General features: G+C 39.0%; 1 protein-coding gene across 1 annotated transcript in view; it reads left to right on the top strand.

The window, feature by feature from the left end:
* The first annotated feature begins 432 nt into the window (after positions 1-432).
* PAMR1 (peptidase domain containing associated with muscle regeneration 1) overlaps positions 433-12439 on the top strand; it is a 60745-nt gene continuing 48738 nt past the window's right edge. The window contains exons 1-3 of the mRNA XM_074230481.1: positions 433-1054; positions 7864-8081; positions 10750-10857. Coding sequence (XP_074086582.1) covers positions 765-1054; positions 7864-8081; positions 10750-10857 — 616 coding nt within the window. The 5' untranslated portion in view covers positions 433-764. The remainder of the gene's footprint in view (positions 1055-7863; positions 8082-10749; positions 10858-12439) is intronic.

The raw sequence follows: 12439 nt of genomic DNA, 5'->3' as shown, positions 1-12439 counted from the left end.
AAATATCTTAAGTGCTGTCTTATTGTGTGTGTGTGGGGGGGGGGGGGGGATGGTGTTGTTTTCCTGGTCCCAGAAGGGAGAACTAAGGTCAGTAGGTTAAAATTTCAGGGATACTGTTTTTAGCTCGATATAAGGGGGAGAAGAGACCTAATAATCATAATTATTCCAAAGGGCAAGAATGGGCTGCATCTGTAATCGCTTGTGATTACAGGTCGATAAGTTAAGCGGAACAACCACTCATTAGGGATGATATAGATAGGATTGTTGTTCTGGTATGGATGGACCCAGAAGTTCTCTGAAATCCCTTCCAAACATGGGAAGAGAAAAAGGAAATGAAACACTAATGATGATGTCCATTTATTGGTGCCTAATGGTTTACAAATATGATCTCATTTGAGACTCACAATATCCCTGGGAAATAGACACTATTACCCCCTACGAAAAGATGAATATTAAAAACCATCTTTACATATAATTGGAAAAAACAAAATAAAATAACATTAAGAAGGAAATATGTTTAACATGATTGTACAAGTATTTACTTGTATCAGATTGCTTCCTATCTTGGGGAGAGGAAAGGGAATTTTTAGAAATTTACAAAATTTTACAAAAACAAGTGTTGAAAACAGTCTTTACATGTAAGTAAATGAAATACTATTCAGATTTTTTAAAAAAAGAATTAAAACAGAAGATTCTAGCTTCAAATTCCAGGATCCCATTTGCCAGCTCTATCTTTGGACAAGTCATTCATCCCCATTTTGCAGATGGGGAAACTGAGGCTCAGAGAGGTTCATAATATTTGGATTGTTTACCTCTCAGTTTTATTGCAAAGAAAGAGTTTTGTGATGACCCTACTTTTCTCTTCATTCTATTCTACTTTCCTACAAATAACCTGCCTATGGCTCTTTACCTTTAATAATTTCTTCTTTTTCTTTCCAGGGTGTGGCCAAGTCTTGCGGGTCCCTAAAGGACAGATTCTACTAGAAAGTTATCCCCTGAATGCTCACTGTGAATGGACCATTCACGCCAAGCCCGGCTTCATCATCCAGCTACGGTAACAAGCCAAGGACAAATTGCTGAAGCATAAGGATCCAGAGAAGCCATTGATGATAAAGGAGAAGTTTCATGGTTTCCATGTGTATGGTTTCCATGAACCTTGATCCTGGGGATTCCAGGGAAAGGACAGCTCCCATCAGTATCTTAACAACTACATAAAATAATGTCTTGAATTCTCCTCTCATTCCCTGTGATTTTATGGTTTAGATTCTGGCTTCAACTCACCTTGTTGTCGGTCCTCTGACTTCAATACTCATGACCTCTCTTATGGGGATTTTTCCCCTCCTCTTCTCCCCTCTTCTCCCCCAGAAAGACTGAGAACCTGCAAGCATTTTAACCACCAATAGATGGACATCAACTGCCCACCTTCGAATGCATAGTTCATAATACAGATGAAGGTTTTATTAAAATTTTATTTAAAAAGAAAGGAAACAAAGTAGAAATTAAGGAAGTAGCCACGATTAATGATTTGAAATACCATCAGGAACAATCTGACATTAAAGCAATTTATCCATATGATTTATCTTGATTTTCATACTAGATGAGGTGAGAGCTAATATTGTGCCCTTTTTACAAAGGAGGATATTGAGGCTTAGAGAGATATGACTTGTTTAGAGTCACATAGCTAGAAAGAAAATGGGCAATATTTAAACCCAGCTCTTCATGACTCCAGGTCTAATACTCTATCAATAATAGTAATAATAACCAGCTAGCTAGAATTTATGGAACATGTTGAGGTTTTCAAAGTACTTTACCAAAATGACTGATTTTTTTTCCCTCTTGAGAGGTAAGTACTTTTATTATTCTTATTTTATAGAATAATTTTATGGGAAACTGAGTCAGATAGGATTTAAGTGACTTGTCCAGGGTTACACATTTAGTAAGTGTCTGAGATCAAATTTGCACTAAAGTCTTCCTGACTCTAGGTCCTGTGCTTTTTCTACTTTCCCACCTCTCTCTCTCTCTCTCTCTCTCTCTCTCTCTCTCTCTCTCTCTCTCTCTCTCTCCCTCTCTCTGTTACTATCTTTCTTGCTGTCTCTTTTTCTCTGTTTTTCTGTGATTCTGTCTCCTTGCTACTCCTTACGGTTTGGTACTACAGCTAAGTTTCTAGTTTCTTTGGCCAACATGATAAATTTCCCCACTTTCCCCTATGGCTTTTCTCCATTTTAAGATATGAACACAACTCTCTCTCCTGGGTTTTCTCCAGGAAGGTGATGGTCTAAGCCTTGAAATAAGGAGAGAGCCAATCCACAAAGTCAGTCCTATTAGCGTAGTACAGCTAAAAAGGAGAACTTTACTTAGAGTCAGAAAATTTGGATCAAATTTTACTTCAACCACTTCTTAGCTGTGTTATCTTAGACAAATCATTTGCTTCTCTGGATCTCTGCTTCTTCAGTTGTAAAATAAGAGACAGACTTGATGGTCTCCTTCTGAAATCTCTTCCACCTTTAAATCTTGAATTCCATGATCTTACCTCACTTGTCCAATGATCATTCTGGAACTCCTTGGTTTTTCACTCCACTAGATGAGCTGAATCTAGGATGGCAGTTTAGGTCAGGGAGTGGAGAGGGTGTTGTATAGGGTGGAGGGAATGATGTTTCCTGCAGGAGGCTGGGTTATCCAACTTTGTCCAACATGCCAGAAGTAGAACCTTCTAGATGATAATAGGGACAGATGTTAAAAATTGCACATCAATGTATCACCAACATGAGAGGCCAAGTCGAATGGCCACAACAAGCTTCTGTTCCATAGCTTCTGTGGCATTTAAAGAAGTCCGGGTGTTCTAATTCCAAATCCTAGGCTCCTTCTAGTGTAAAACACTGTGTGGTCTAGTCATCTGGAAGTGTGGTACCTACAGATAGAACATGGTCAAATGAATCTAAGTCAATAAGTCAACTATTAAGCCAATTCATTGCACACTATGGGCACTATGCTAAACCCTGGTATAGATAGTTTCATTGGGTAAGGTTGGATATTGTCTCAGGTTCAGGGATTGAAGGTGAGGAGACATTGACTTCTGTTGGCTAAAGAAAAGGTGCAGGAGTAGCATAATTCTGAGAGCTAGAGAATCTATGCTTGCAAAATATAGGTAGTAAATGAGTCCTCTATGTGTGTATGTATAGGTGTGTTGCTAAATGCGTGCATAGATAAGATAGTAAATGAGTTCTGTATGGGTGTGTGTATGTATAGGTGTGTTTCTAAATGCTTGCATAGATAAGGTAGTAAATGAGTTCTATATGGGTGTGTGTGTGTGTGTATGTATAGGTGTGTTGCTCAAAGAGTGCTGCTCCATCTTCATTAATGACTATATCACCAGCCCTTCCAAAAGCAAATCAATTTTTCCCTAGCTGCAACTCCTTTGGGAACCAAACTCAGCAGGCCTGGGTTGATACATGCATTCTGGGGTTCCCAGGTTATTTATCTTCTTCCTGGAACCTTCACCTCCATTTTTTTTCTTCTGTAATAGATGGTATCTTTTCTCCCAGCCTACTGGCACATCTCAGGGAGGCTCGGGGGATATCTAGAATGGTCCAGACCTACATTCTTTTTATTCCTGTTGCCTTTTCCATAAACTCTTAAGTCTCATTTTGGTTTTGTAGATATGTCTCCAAATTCCATAAGGAGCAGATGGGGACATTCTCACTATGCAGGAAGGCAGCTGTCTCAAAAGGATTTCTGTTTCATTTCTAAATTAAACAAAAGGATGGAATCTTCCTCAGAGAGGACCTTTTGGTACCGTCTGTTAGTTAAGGTTTAGTTTTTTGGTGGCTTATGTTTTCTCTTTTAAGTCATGGTTCCCCCTCACTCAATCCCATCCAAGTTGCTTCCTGCCTTCCCCCAATTATACAGCCAGCCTCATCACTTCAAATCCTCTGGTGTTCTAACTGTTGAACTTCGTTTGGAAAAAACATAATTGAAATTGTCAACTACAGTTCGCTTAGTTTGATAGTCAAAGAAAGCAAGAAGATGCTACGAATGATAGCTAGTGGGGGTTTGTGGTCTGATTAAGATGAGAGAGTTTGTAAAGAGAGGCAGCATGGAATCATGGAGAGAATACTGGCTTTGAAGATGGGAATTCTGAGTTCAGGTCCTTTGATATTTAATAACTGTGAAAATTGGTGTCACTTAAATTGCAAATGAAATTAGTGTAAATGAAATACTTCCTTTTTTAAAAACAGTATTATGGTGAGGAAAGCATTTTTTTATACCACAATTGAAGGGAGCAATGATGTTGGGTGATGTTGGTGATGAGAGCTTTGGTGGGAGCTGCTAAGTTGGATGACGTAGGCGATAAGAACTGACCTTTATATAACACTTTATGTGCCTTCTCTTAGTTTATCCTTGCAAAAATCATGTGAAGTAAGTACCTCAGACATCATTATCCTTTTTTTTTCAAATGATGAACTTGATACTCAGATCCATAGTGACTTATTAATGGTCATACAACTAAAGAAGTATTAGTGCAGGATTCATAGTCAAGTCTAGCTTTCGACTCTCTATATCATTTTGCCTCTCTATATTTGTTCTATCAAGTCAATGTAATGATATTTTGTCCTTCATTCTTGAAGACCATGATATCACCAGGAGATTCCAGGACAAACATCTGAATTGGATTTGAGTGAGTGGGTATTGGGCGAAGACACCAGCCTCACTTTCTCCTCCAGAGTCATCTTGGTCCAGTGGCCAAATATGGATCAGGATGACTAGAGATGGACCTGGATGCAAGGTAATCAGGGTTAAGTGACTTGCCCAAGATCACACAGCTGCCAGTGTCAAGTGTCTGAGGTCAAATTTGAACTTGGGTCTTCCTTACTCCAAGTCCAGTGCTCTATCCACTACACCACCTTGTTGCCCTTTGTCAATGTAGAAGGTTTAAGGGAAAGATCCCCAGTTCTAGAGTGAAGAACTGAACCTATATTTTCTGATTTTCATACTTAATGTGCTATGCATGACTATGAGTTAGTATGTGACCTTTATGAATCTTAATTTCCTCATTTCTCATAAACCTTCGAGTAATATAAATAATAATAATGATGATAATAACCATAATCATTATTACCCAGACCTGTGATTCATTGGCATAGGGCACTCCCAGTGAGGAATCCTTTCAACTAGCAATAATAGCTAATATTTACATTGCTCATTGAGGTTTGCTGAGCTCTTGGACATATTAATATCTTATTGCCTAGGTAATGAATGTATGTTTGTGTCATGGTGGTGATGGTAGTAGTAGCAATAATCTATTGCTACAGGTTCCAGGTTTGGTTAAATTAGACAATACTTCTCTGATTTATAAGAAAGGATTGGGTGGGGGCAGTTAGAGGACCTGAGTTCAAAAATGGCCTCAGACACTTAATAGTTACCTAGCTGTGTGACCTTAGGCAAGTCACTTAACCCCATTTCCTTGCAAAAAAAAAAGAATGGATGAGGGGAGATTTATAACTAAAGAGGGCAGACAATAGTTGTTGACCTTGGACAGAGTTTTCTGATCCTTTGGAGGATGGTGTAAGCCCTCTCCATATCATCCTTAAATATTATCTACAGATCTGAGAGGTAAAACAACAGTAGATAGAGAAAATGTCAAAAGTTTTACCTTGGACACCACCATTAAATGACTATGTGTTAATCATTTGCCTTCTCCACATCTCAGATTTTTCTTCTCCAAATCTCAGATTTTTCCTCTGTAAATATGAGGGTGTTAAAAGAGTCCTAGGATTACATTGAGCTCTAGAATCTTCCATGCTTTTTCTCTCCTGTGGCAGTCACATTTACAGATAGAATTGATACTCTGCCTTCCAGGTGGTGACTCATATACACTCTGTTCCCTGAGTATGCTCAGGAACTTTGAGTGGAGAGCATTAATAGTTTCAATCCTGAAAGTCTGCCAAAATCTCAGATATGGAGGCTTCCCTCTCCTGTCAGGTCAGGTCAGCTCCTTTTCTCCCTCTCTTTCCTTCCCCACTTCCATCCCCAGGGGGCTCTTCTTCTTTATGTAGCTGTGAGGTAGATGTATCTTCTTTCTACATGTACCCATTCTCATTAGTCAGATCCCTTCTTGTACCAATGGGAGGCTCCTGAAGGTATGCTTAGAAGCAAGGTTTCACTGATGGCTTCCAATGGCTTTTCCCATTCTGTGATTCATTAATTCTCTGAGCAGGCATGGAAAGAGATCTGAATCTCAACTCAGAGAACGTGGGTCTGAGATCAGGCCCTGCCAGTCAGCTCTCTTGCACTCATGTCCTCTCTCCTCCTCAGTTTTCTCACTTCCGAGATAAAAAAATTGAGGAAGCGATATAATACCGTAAGAATGCTAGACTTGGGAGTCAGGTTCAAATCCTGACTCTGACACTTCATACTTATGGGACCTTGGTTAAGATCATTGACCTTCTGAGTTTCTGCAACTTCAAACTGAAAGCACTGATCTAGATCAGTGGTGTCAAACACTTGCTCAGAACCTGTTTAAATGCAATTGGGAAATAAGTAATAAAATAAATACAAATGCATTCATGTTCATTTGTTTCGGTTATGTCTGAGTCTTCATAACCACATTTGGGGTTTCTTGGCAAAGATACTGGAGTCATTTGCCATTCCCTTCTCCAGCTGTTTTTACAGAAGAGGAAATTGAGGCAAACAGGATGAATTGATTTGCCAGTTATATTGAAATGAGAAAGGACTTGATAAGGACTTAAAAGGACTTAGAAAAGACTCAATAATAATTGAAATAAGAAAGTCTACTGCATGACTAAGCTTCCCCTGATATATACACATATATTTATACATATGATACAGAAATAGATAGATATGCAGATTATTTCATATACATCATCATCATCATCATAGGCATATTATATACCTATACATGTTATATATGGATTTTATGTATAATATATAATAATATCTATGATAGGCATTCAGATAGATAGATATATGATAAATAATGTTAATATATAGTTTTCCAAGTCGATTTTGCTGCTTGTGGGGACCCTTATGTACAGTTTACTGGCTCTCTTTGTCTTTGAGTTGGACATCACTAGTCAAGATAACCCTTAAGGTCCCTTAATATCCCCCCTCCTGCCTTAGAATGGAACACACACCCTCACCTAGCTCTAACTTTTAGATTTTCCTATAAGATTCAACTCTAATACCACTATTATGAAGACTTTCCTGATCTCCCTAGCTCTTAGTACCCTTCTTTTGGGGTGTATCAGATTTATTTTGTCTTTATCATTGAGAAACAGGTTAACTAAACCATTTTAACACATAATTGGCAACTAAAATCACCATACTGGTGTTTTGCATGGCATTGTTGAAATACCATGATATCTCACTAATATGGGAGGGAACCACCTCTTTAAGACCAAAGACCACAACATCTAAGCCATCATCAGAAGTTCTTTTTCCTGTTAGATCAGTTCACAAAGTGATGATGGTTCTGGAAGAGGCAGTGAGAAAAATGTCTTTGCACAACATCCCCTACTCTAGAATCACTATTCATTTGCTCTCATGGTCTTTTTTAATTACAAAGGACAACAATTTTCTGTGTCCTTATAAATGTACAAGTCATCTTCTCAGGATACTTGGGAGTAGGAACTGTTTGTTTTTGGTTTTGCCAGTCTAGGGCGATGTCTGGCATATTATAGGCACTGAATATGGTTCTGTCATGAGTAAATCTATTTGATTTTTAAATGTATTTAATCTTGATGACCCCCTTCCATTTCCCAATCTCATGAGATGTGTATCCTCTGATTCTATTAAATGTTGCCTCCACTTTCGTGTGTCATCTTCTCCTCCTGTCTCGGCTTCCAGGTTTGTTATGCTAAGCCTTGAATTTGACTACATGTGCCAATATGACTATGTTGAAGTCCGGGATGGAGACAACAGTGACAGTAGAATAATCAAACGCTTCTGTGGAAATGAGCGGCCGGCCCCCATTCAAAGTACTGGGGCTTCCCTCCATATCCTCTTCCAGTCAGATGGCTCGAAGAACTTCGATGGGTTCCATGCCATCTTTGAAGAGATCACAGGTAAAGAGAATTAAAACGAATGAAGCGTTTTGTAGTTGTGCCTGAGACAAACTGCTGCCTAAATACCTTCCTTCCCTCCTCTCAACCTCATTAAAACTTCTCATGCTGTGTTGTCAACAGCAACATAAGTAGGCACTGAAAACGATTGCTTAGCTCATCTGAGAGAAAGAAAAAACTCCCCAAGATCCAATGTTGATTGATCCCACCATTAGTGCTGGCTTCAGATAAGACCCTCTTAGAATCTCACACTCTTGGTCCACTTGGTCAGTTTTTCGAGGAGAGTTAGAAGGAGAAGATGCAGCAGAGAATCCTCCCTTCCTCTCCTTGTTTCCCCTTTCACCATTCTCAACATTCACATCAGTGGAAGGAACTGGGAATGTTTAACCTTGAGCAGAGTCGGTCAATTCATTAGCATTTTTTAGACTCTTAACATTTTCTTTATGTACACTGTATGGATTACCCGTGGTATTTTAAAAAAGCAAATATGCAATTTCTAATCCCAAGGAACTTACATTCTAATGGGGATAGCATGCTGCAAGAAGTTGTGCATGTAAGATATAAGTAGTGTAACTGGAAAGCAATCTCAAGTGAAAGTCCCTAATATGGAGAAGGGATAAGAGTATGGACTCAGAAAATCTTCCTGCAGAAGGTGGGATTGGTGCAGAGTTTTTAAGAAAGATAGGACGGGGTCAGCTAGGTGGTGCAGTGAATAGAGCACTGGCCCTGGAGTCAGGAGGACCTGACTTCAACTCTGGCCTCAGACACTTAATAATTACCCAGCTGTGTGACCTTGGGCAAATCACTTAACCCCATTGCCTGGTCAAAAAAAGTCAGGAAGCAAGGGCAAGTGGGGGAGAACATTCTAGGGAGAAATCCATGGGAGCTGAATGGAATCTCATTGTCCATCTATTCCATGAGTACCCAAACAAGGATTCCCTCTATAGTGTACTTGTCCAGTGGTTATCCATGGTTTGATTAAATATTTCCCATGAAGTAGGATTGACTACCTCCAGAGGCAACTCCAGTTCACTTTTTGCACAAATCTAATCATTAGAAATTTTTTCTTTACATCAAGATCAGCCTTACTTCTCCAACTGCTTCCCATTTCTCCTGGTTCAGCCTTCCTGGGCCAAGATGATTATTATTCATTCCTCTAACTTGTGACAGCCCTCTATGTCTTCTCTGCAGATTTGGCATTCCGAGCCCTCCACTCTTGCTATACCTTGCTTGCCCCTATAAGTTGTATGGCCCAACAACACTGACTTACTTGTTGTTCCTCACACATTCCAATTCATCCTTTGATTCTAATCATTTTCATTGGTTGTCCTCCATGCCTGAAATTTTCTCTATTCATCTCTGCTTCCTAGCTTTTCTGTCCTTCTTTAATTATCAGCTAAAACTCTAACTTCTTTGAGAAGCTTTTCTGAAACCCCTTAGTCTCCATTCTTTCTATTTACCCATATTTATCTAGTCATACATCTATCCATTTAACATCTATCTGTCTATCATCAATCTATCCATTCATCTACCACCCATCCATCCATCATCTCCATCCATCTATCCATTCATCCATCCATGTATCTACCTATTCATCTATGAATGAATGTATCTATCCTCCTATTTATCATCTATTTATCTGTAAACATAACTGTTTACCTGTACAACTATGTTCAGAATTCTTTACATCTCATTAGACTATGAGCTCCCTGAGAGCAGGGATAATTTCTTACTTTTCTTTCTAATTCCTGCTCTTTGAAGAGTGGCTGGCACATAGAAGATGTTATAATAAATATTACTTGACTGAGGAATTTACAGTCACTCTAGTTATGATATTTAAAAAAGTCGAGAGACATAATTTTATTGGTAATGTAATTCCAGCATGTATATTATTGAAAGGGTGGTCATTTGATATCCAGATGACTCTGGAAGAGAAAGTGAGACTGGTGACATTGTACAGCCTCCCCACCCACTCAAATCCAATTCATGTGCATGTCATGGCATCACTTCCTTGATGTCATGGTCTTCTTCCAGAATGAAGGACAAAACAACAACAATATTTGGCCAATTCTCTCTTAGACCAAAGACCCCTCATGGTAGTGACTCACAGTTGATAGAACCTTGGAAGAGTAGGTGTTTCTGAGCATGGCAGTCAACTCTTATTGGCTATCGATAATATAAAATTGAATATTATAATGAAGGGCTGCTATATTGCAATGAAGTTCTCGGGGTATGTGACTTAGATCACTCAAGTCTTGGTCAGAGACTTATAAATTTCCATGTCACCTGTCTGACAACAGGAAGCAGTCATATTTTTCTAAAACCCTTCTGAGAACAATAATGAGCAGAAATGCAGCCATTAGCCAAACTTGGAATTTCTTTTCCTCTCTGAATAGATCTTGGTCTGAGTTAAGTATTTGCCTAAGATTTTCTATACTGGCTGATTTCTGAATGAGAAAGTAGAAAAGGGGAAAAATCCTTTGTTTCAATTCAATAATTAGTTATTAAATCATGAGAAATGGATTCATTTCTTTCAAAACTCCCATATAATATTCTGCTAAGACATTTTTGAAGATTGTACTAGACAGTTGCGAAACTTGAGTCCAGACTCCAGTTTTATGTGTCTTCCCCTGATATAAGCACTGGCTCATGCTATCTTTTTGTCTTACAGCCTGCTCTTCATCTCCATGTTTCCATGATGGCACATGTGTCCTTGACAAAGGTGGAGCCTATCGCTGTGCCTGCCTGGCAGGCTACACTGGGAAGCACTGTGAAAGTCGTGAGTATGGCTCCAGATTGCCCAATACCCTGTATTTGAGTAAAAGTGTTACATGGAGGCAAAAGGTGACCAAAGGACAGGACAGTGGTTAATCCCAGATCCTGGTCTCAAGGCATACTTACAGTGAGACAAGGGAATGCTAGCTGGTGAAGTGGATAGAGCACTGGGCTTGGAATCAGGAAGACACATCTTCATGTGTTCAAATTTGACTTCAAACACTTACTAGCTGTGTAACCCTGGACAAGTCACTTAACCATGTTTGCCTCAGTTTCTCTTCTGTAAAGAAAGCTAGAGAAGAAAATACCAGGAAATCCCTAAAATGGGATCACAAAGAGTCAGATATGACTGAAACATTTCAACAACAGCACAGGGAAAGAGCATTCCCTTCGTAATCATAGGACCTGAATTCAAAGTCCAACCCTAATGGCAAATCACTGACATTTCCTATGCCTCCATTTTTTCATGGATAAAGTCATGGAGTTTATCAGGATGAAGTCTGGGATTTATTTCTAATGATAGGTATCTCCAAGATACTAAAGATTCTAAATTTATTATTCTAAATTATAGTTGTAGCAGAGTGAATCGAATTAAGACTTTAACTAGCATTGACTGAATATCATATTGAGTCTAGTACAGGATAGCAAAAGCATCCGTATACTATACCCAGTGAGCACCCACTCTGTTTGGGGGAAAGAATGCATCTGTGTATGCGCCATATGATAATAGAACACGTAGAGAATAATGTGATGGAAGAGTCACAGAAGAGGATAGATAGAGATGAGAGACATGTAACTAAGCTCTAGGCAGAGCTCACCAACATCCTTCCATTTCAACCTTCCAGCCCTCTCCAAGCACCTGCTGCCTGACTCATAGCCTAGCCATCTATTGAAGCTAAAGAGTTCTCTGGCTGACCCCAAGTTACTGAGAATGGCTGCTATTTCATGGTTAACTCCTGTCTGACAAAATCAAAGAACTGAGACAAAAGGGTGAAATTCCACCCGAACAAATGCCCCCACTCCCAGGCTGCCTGCTGTTTCTAATTCTCCTCCAGTAAACCAGGGAATTCTTCTTCCTTTTTGGCACCACATTGGGCTGTTGGTCATGGTGATTCTCACTGCTCTTTTCTATATGCAGAGACTGAACATTTTTTCAGCTGTATTTTCCCTGAAGGGGAAGTCGTTTAATATAGTTCAGAATTGCAAAACTTATATCTCTTATAGGTATACCCTAGAAGTGCTAGCAGGAAAGAAAGGTGACTTGGTGGATGGAGAGGCAGCCTCAGAGTCAAGATATATACTTGTTATGTGTTTATAGACATACATATTATCTCTCTCTCTCTCTCTCTCTCTCTATATATATATGTATATATGTATATATGTATATGTATATGTATATGTATATGTATATGTATATGTATATGTATATGTATATGTATATGTATGTTATATATACTTGGGCAATATAACCCAGTAACTTTCTTATTACTGTAGGTGACAGAAAAGGCATGCATCTGTATTAGTAAATGTTCTGGAATCTCCCCATATCAATAAAATGACAGGTCAAGTTCAAATTAAATTGCATC

This window comes from Macrotis lagotis, chromosome 3, assembly GCF_037893015.1.
Source record: "Macrotis lagotis isolate mMagLag1 chromosome 3, bilby.v1.9.chrom.fasta, whole genome shotgun sequence".
Taxonomy (NCBI): Eukaryota; Metazoa; Chordata; class Mammalia; order Peramelemorphia; family Peramelidae; genus Macrotis; species Macrotis lagotis.
This window is presented reverse-complemented; position numbering and strand designations above follow the sequence as displayed.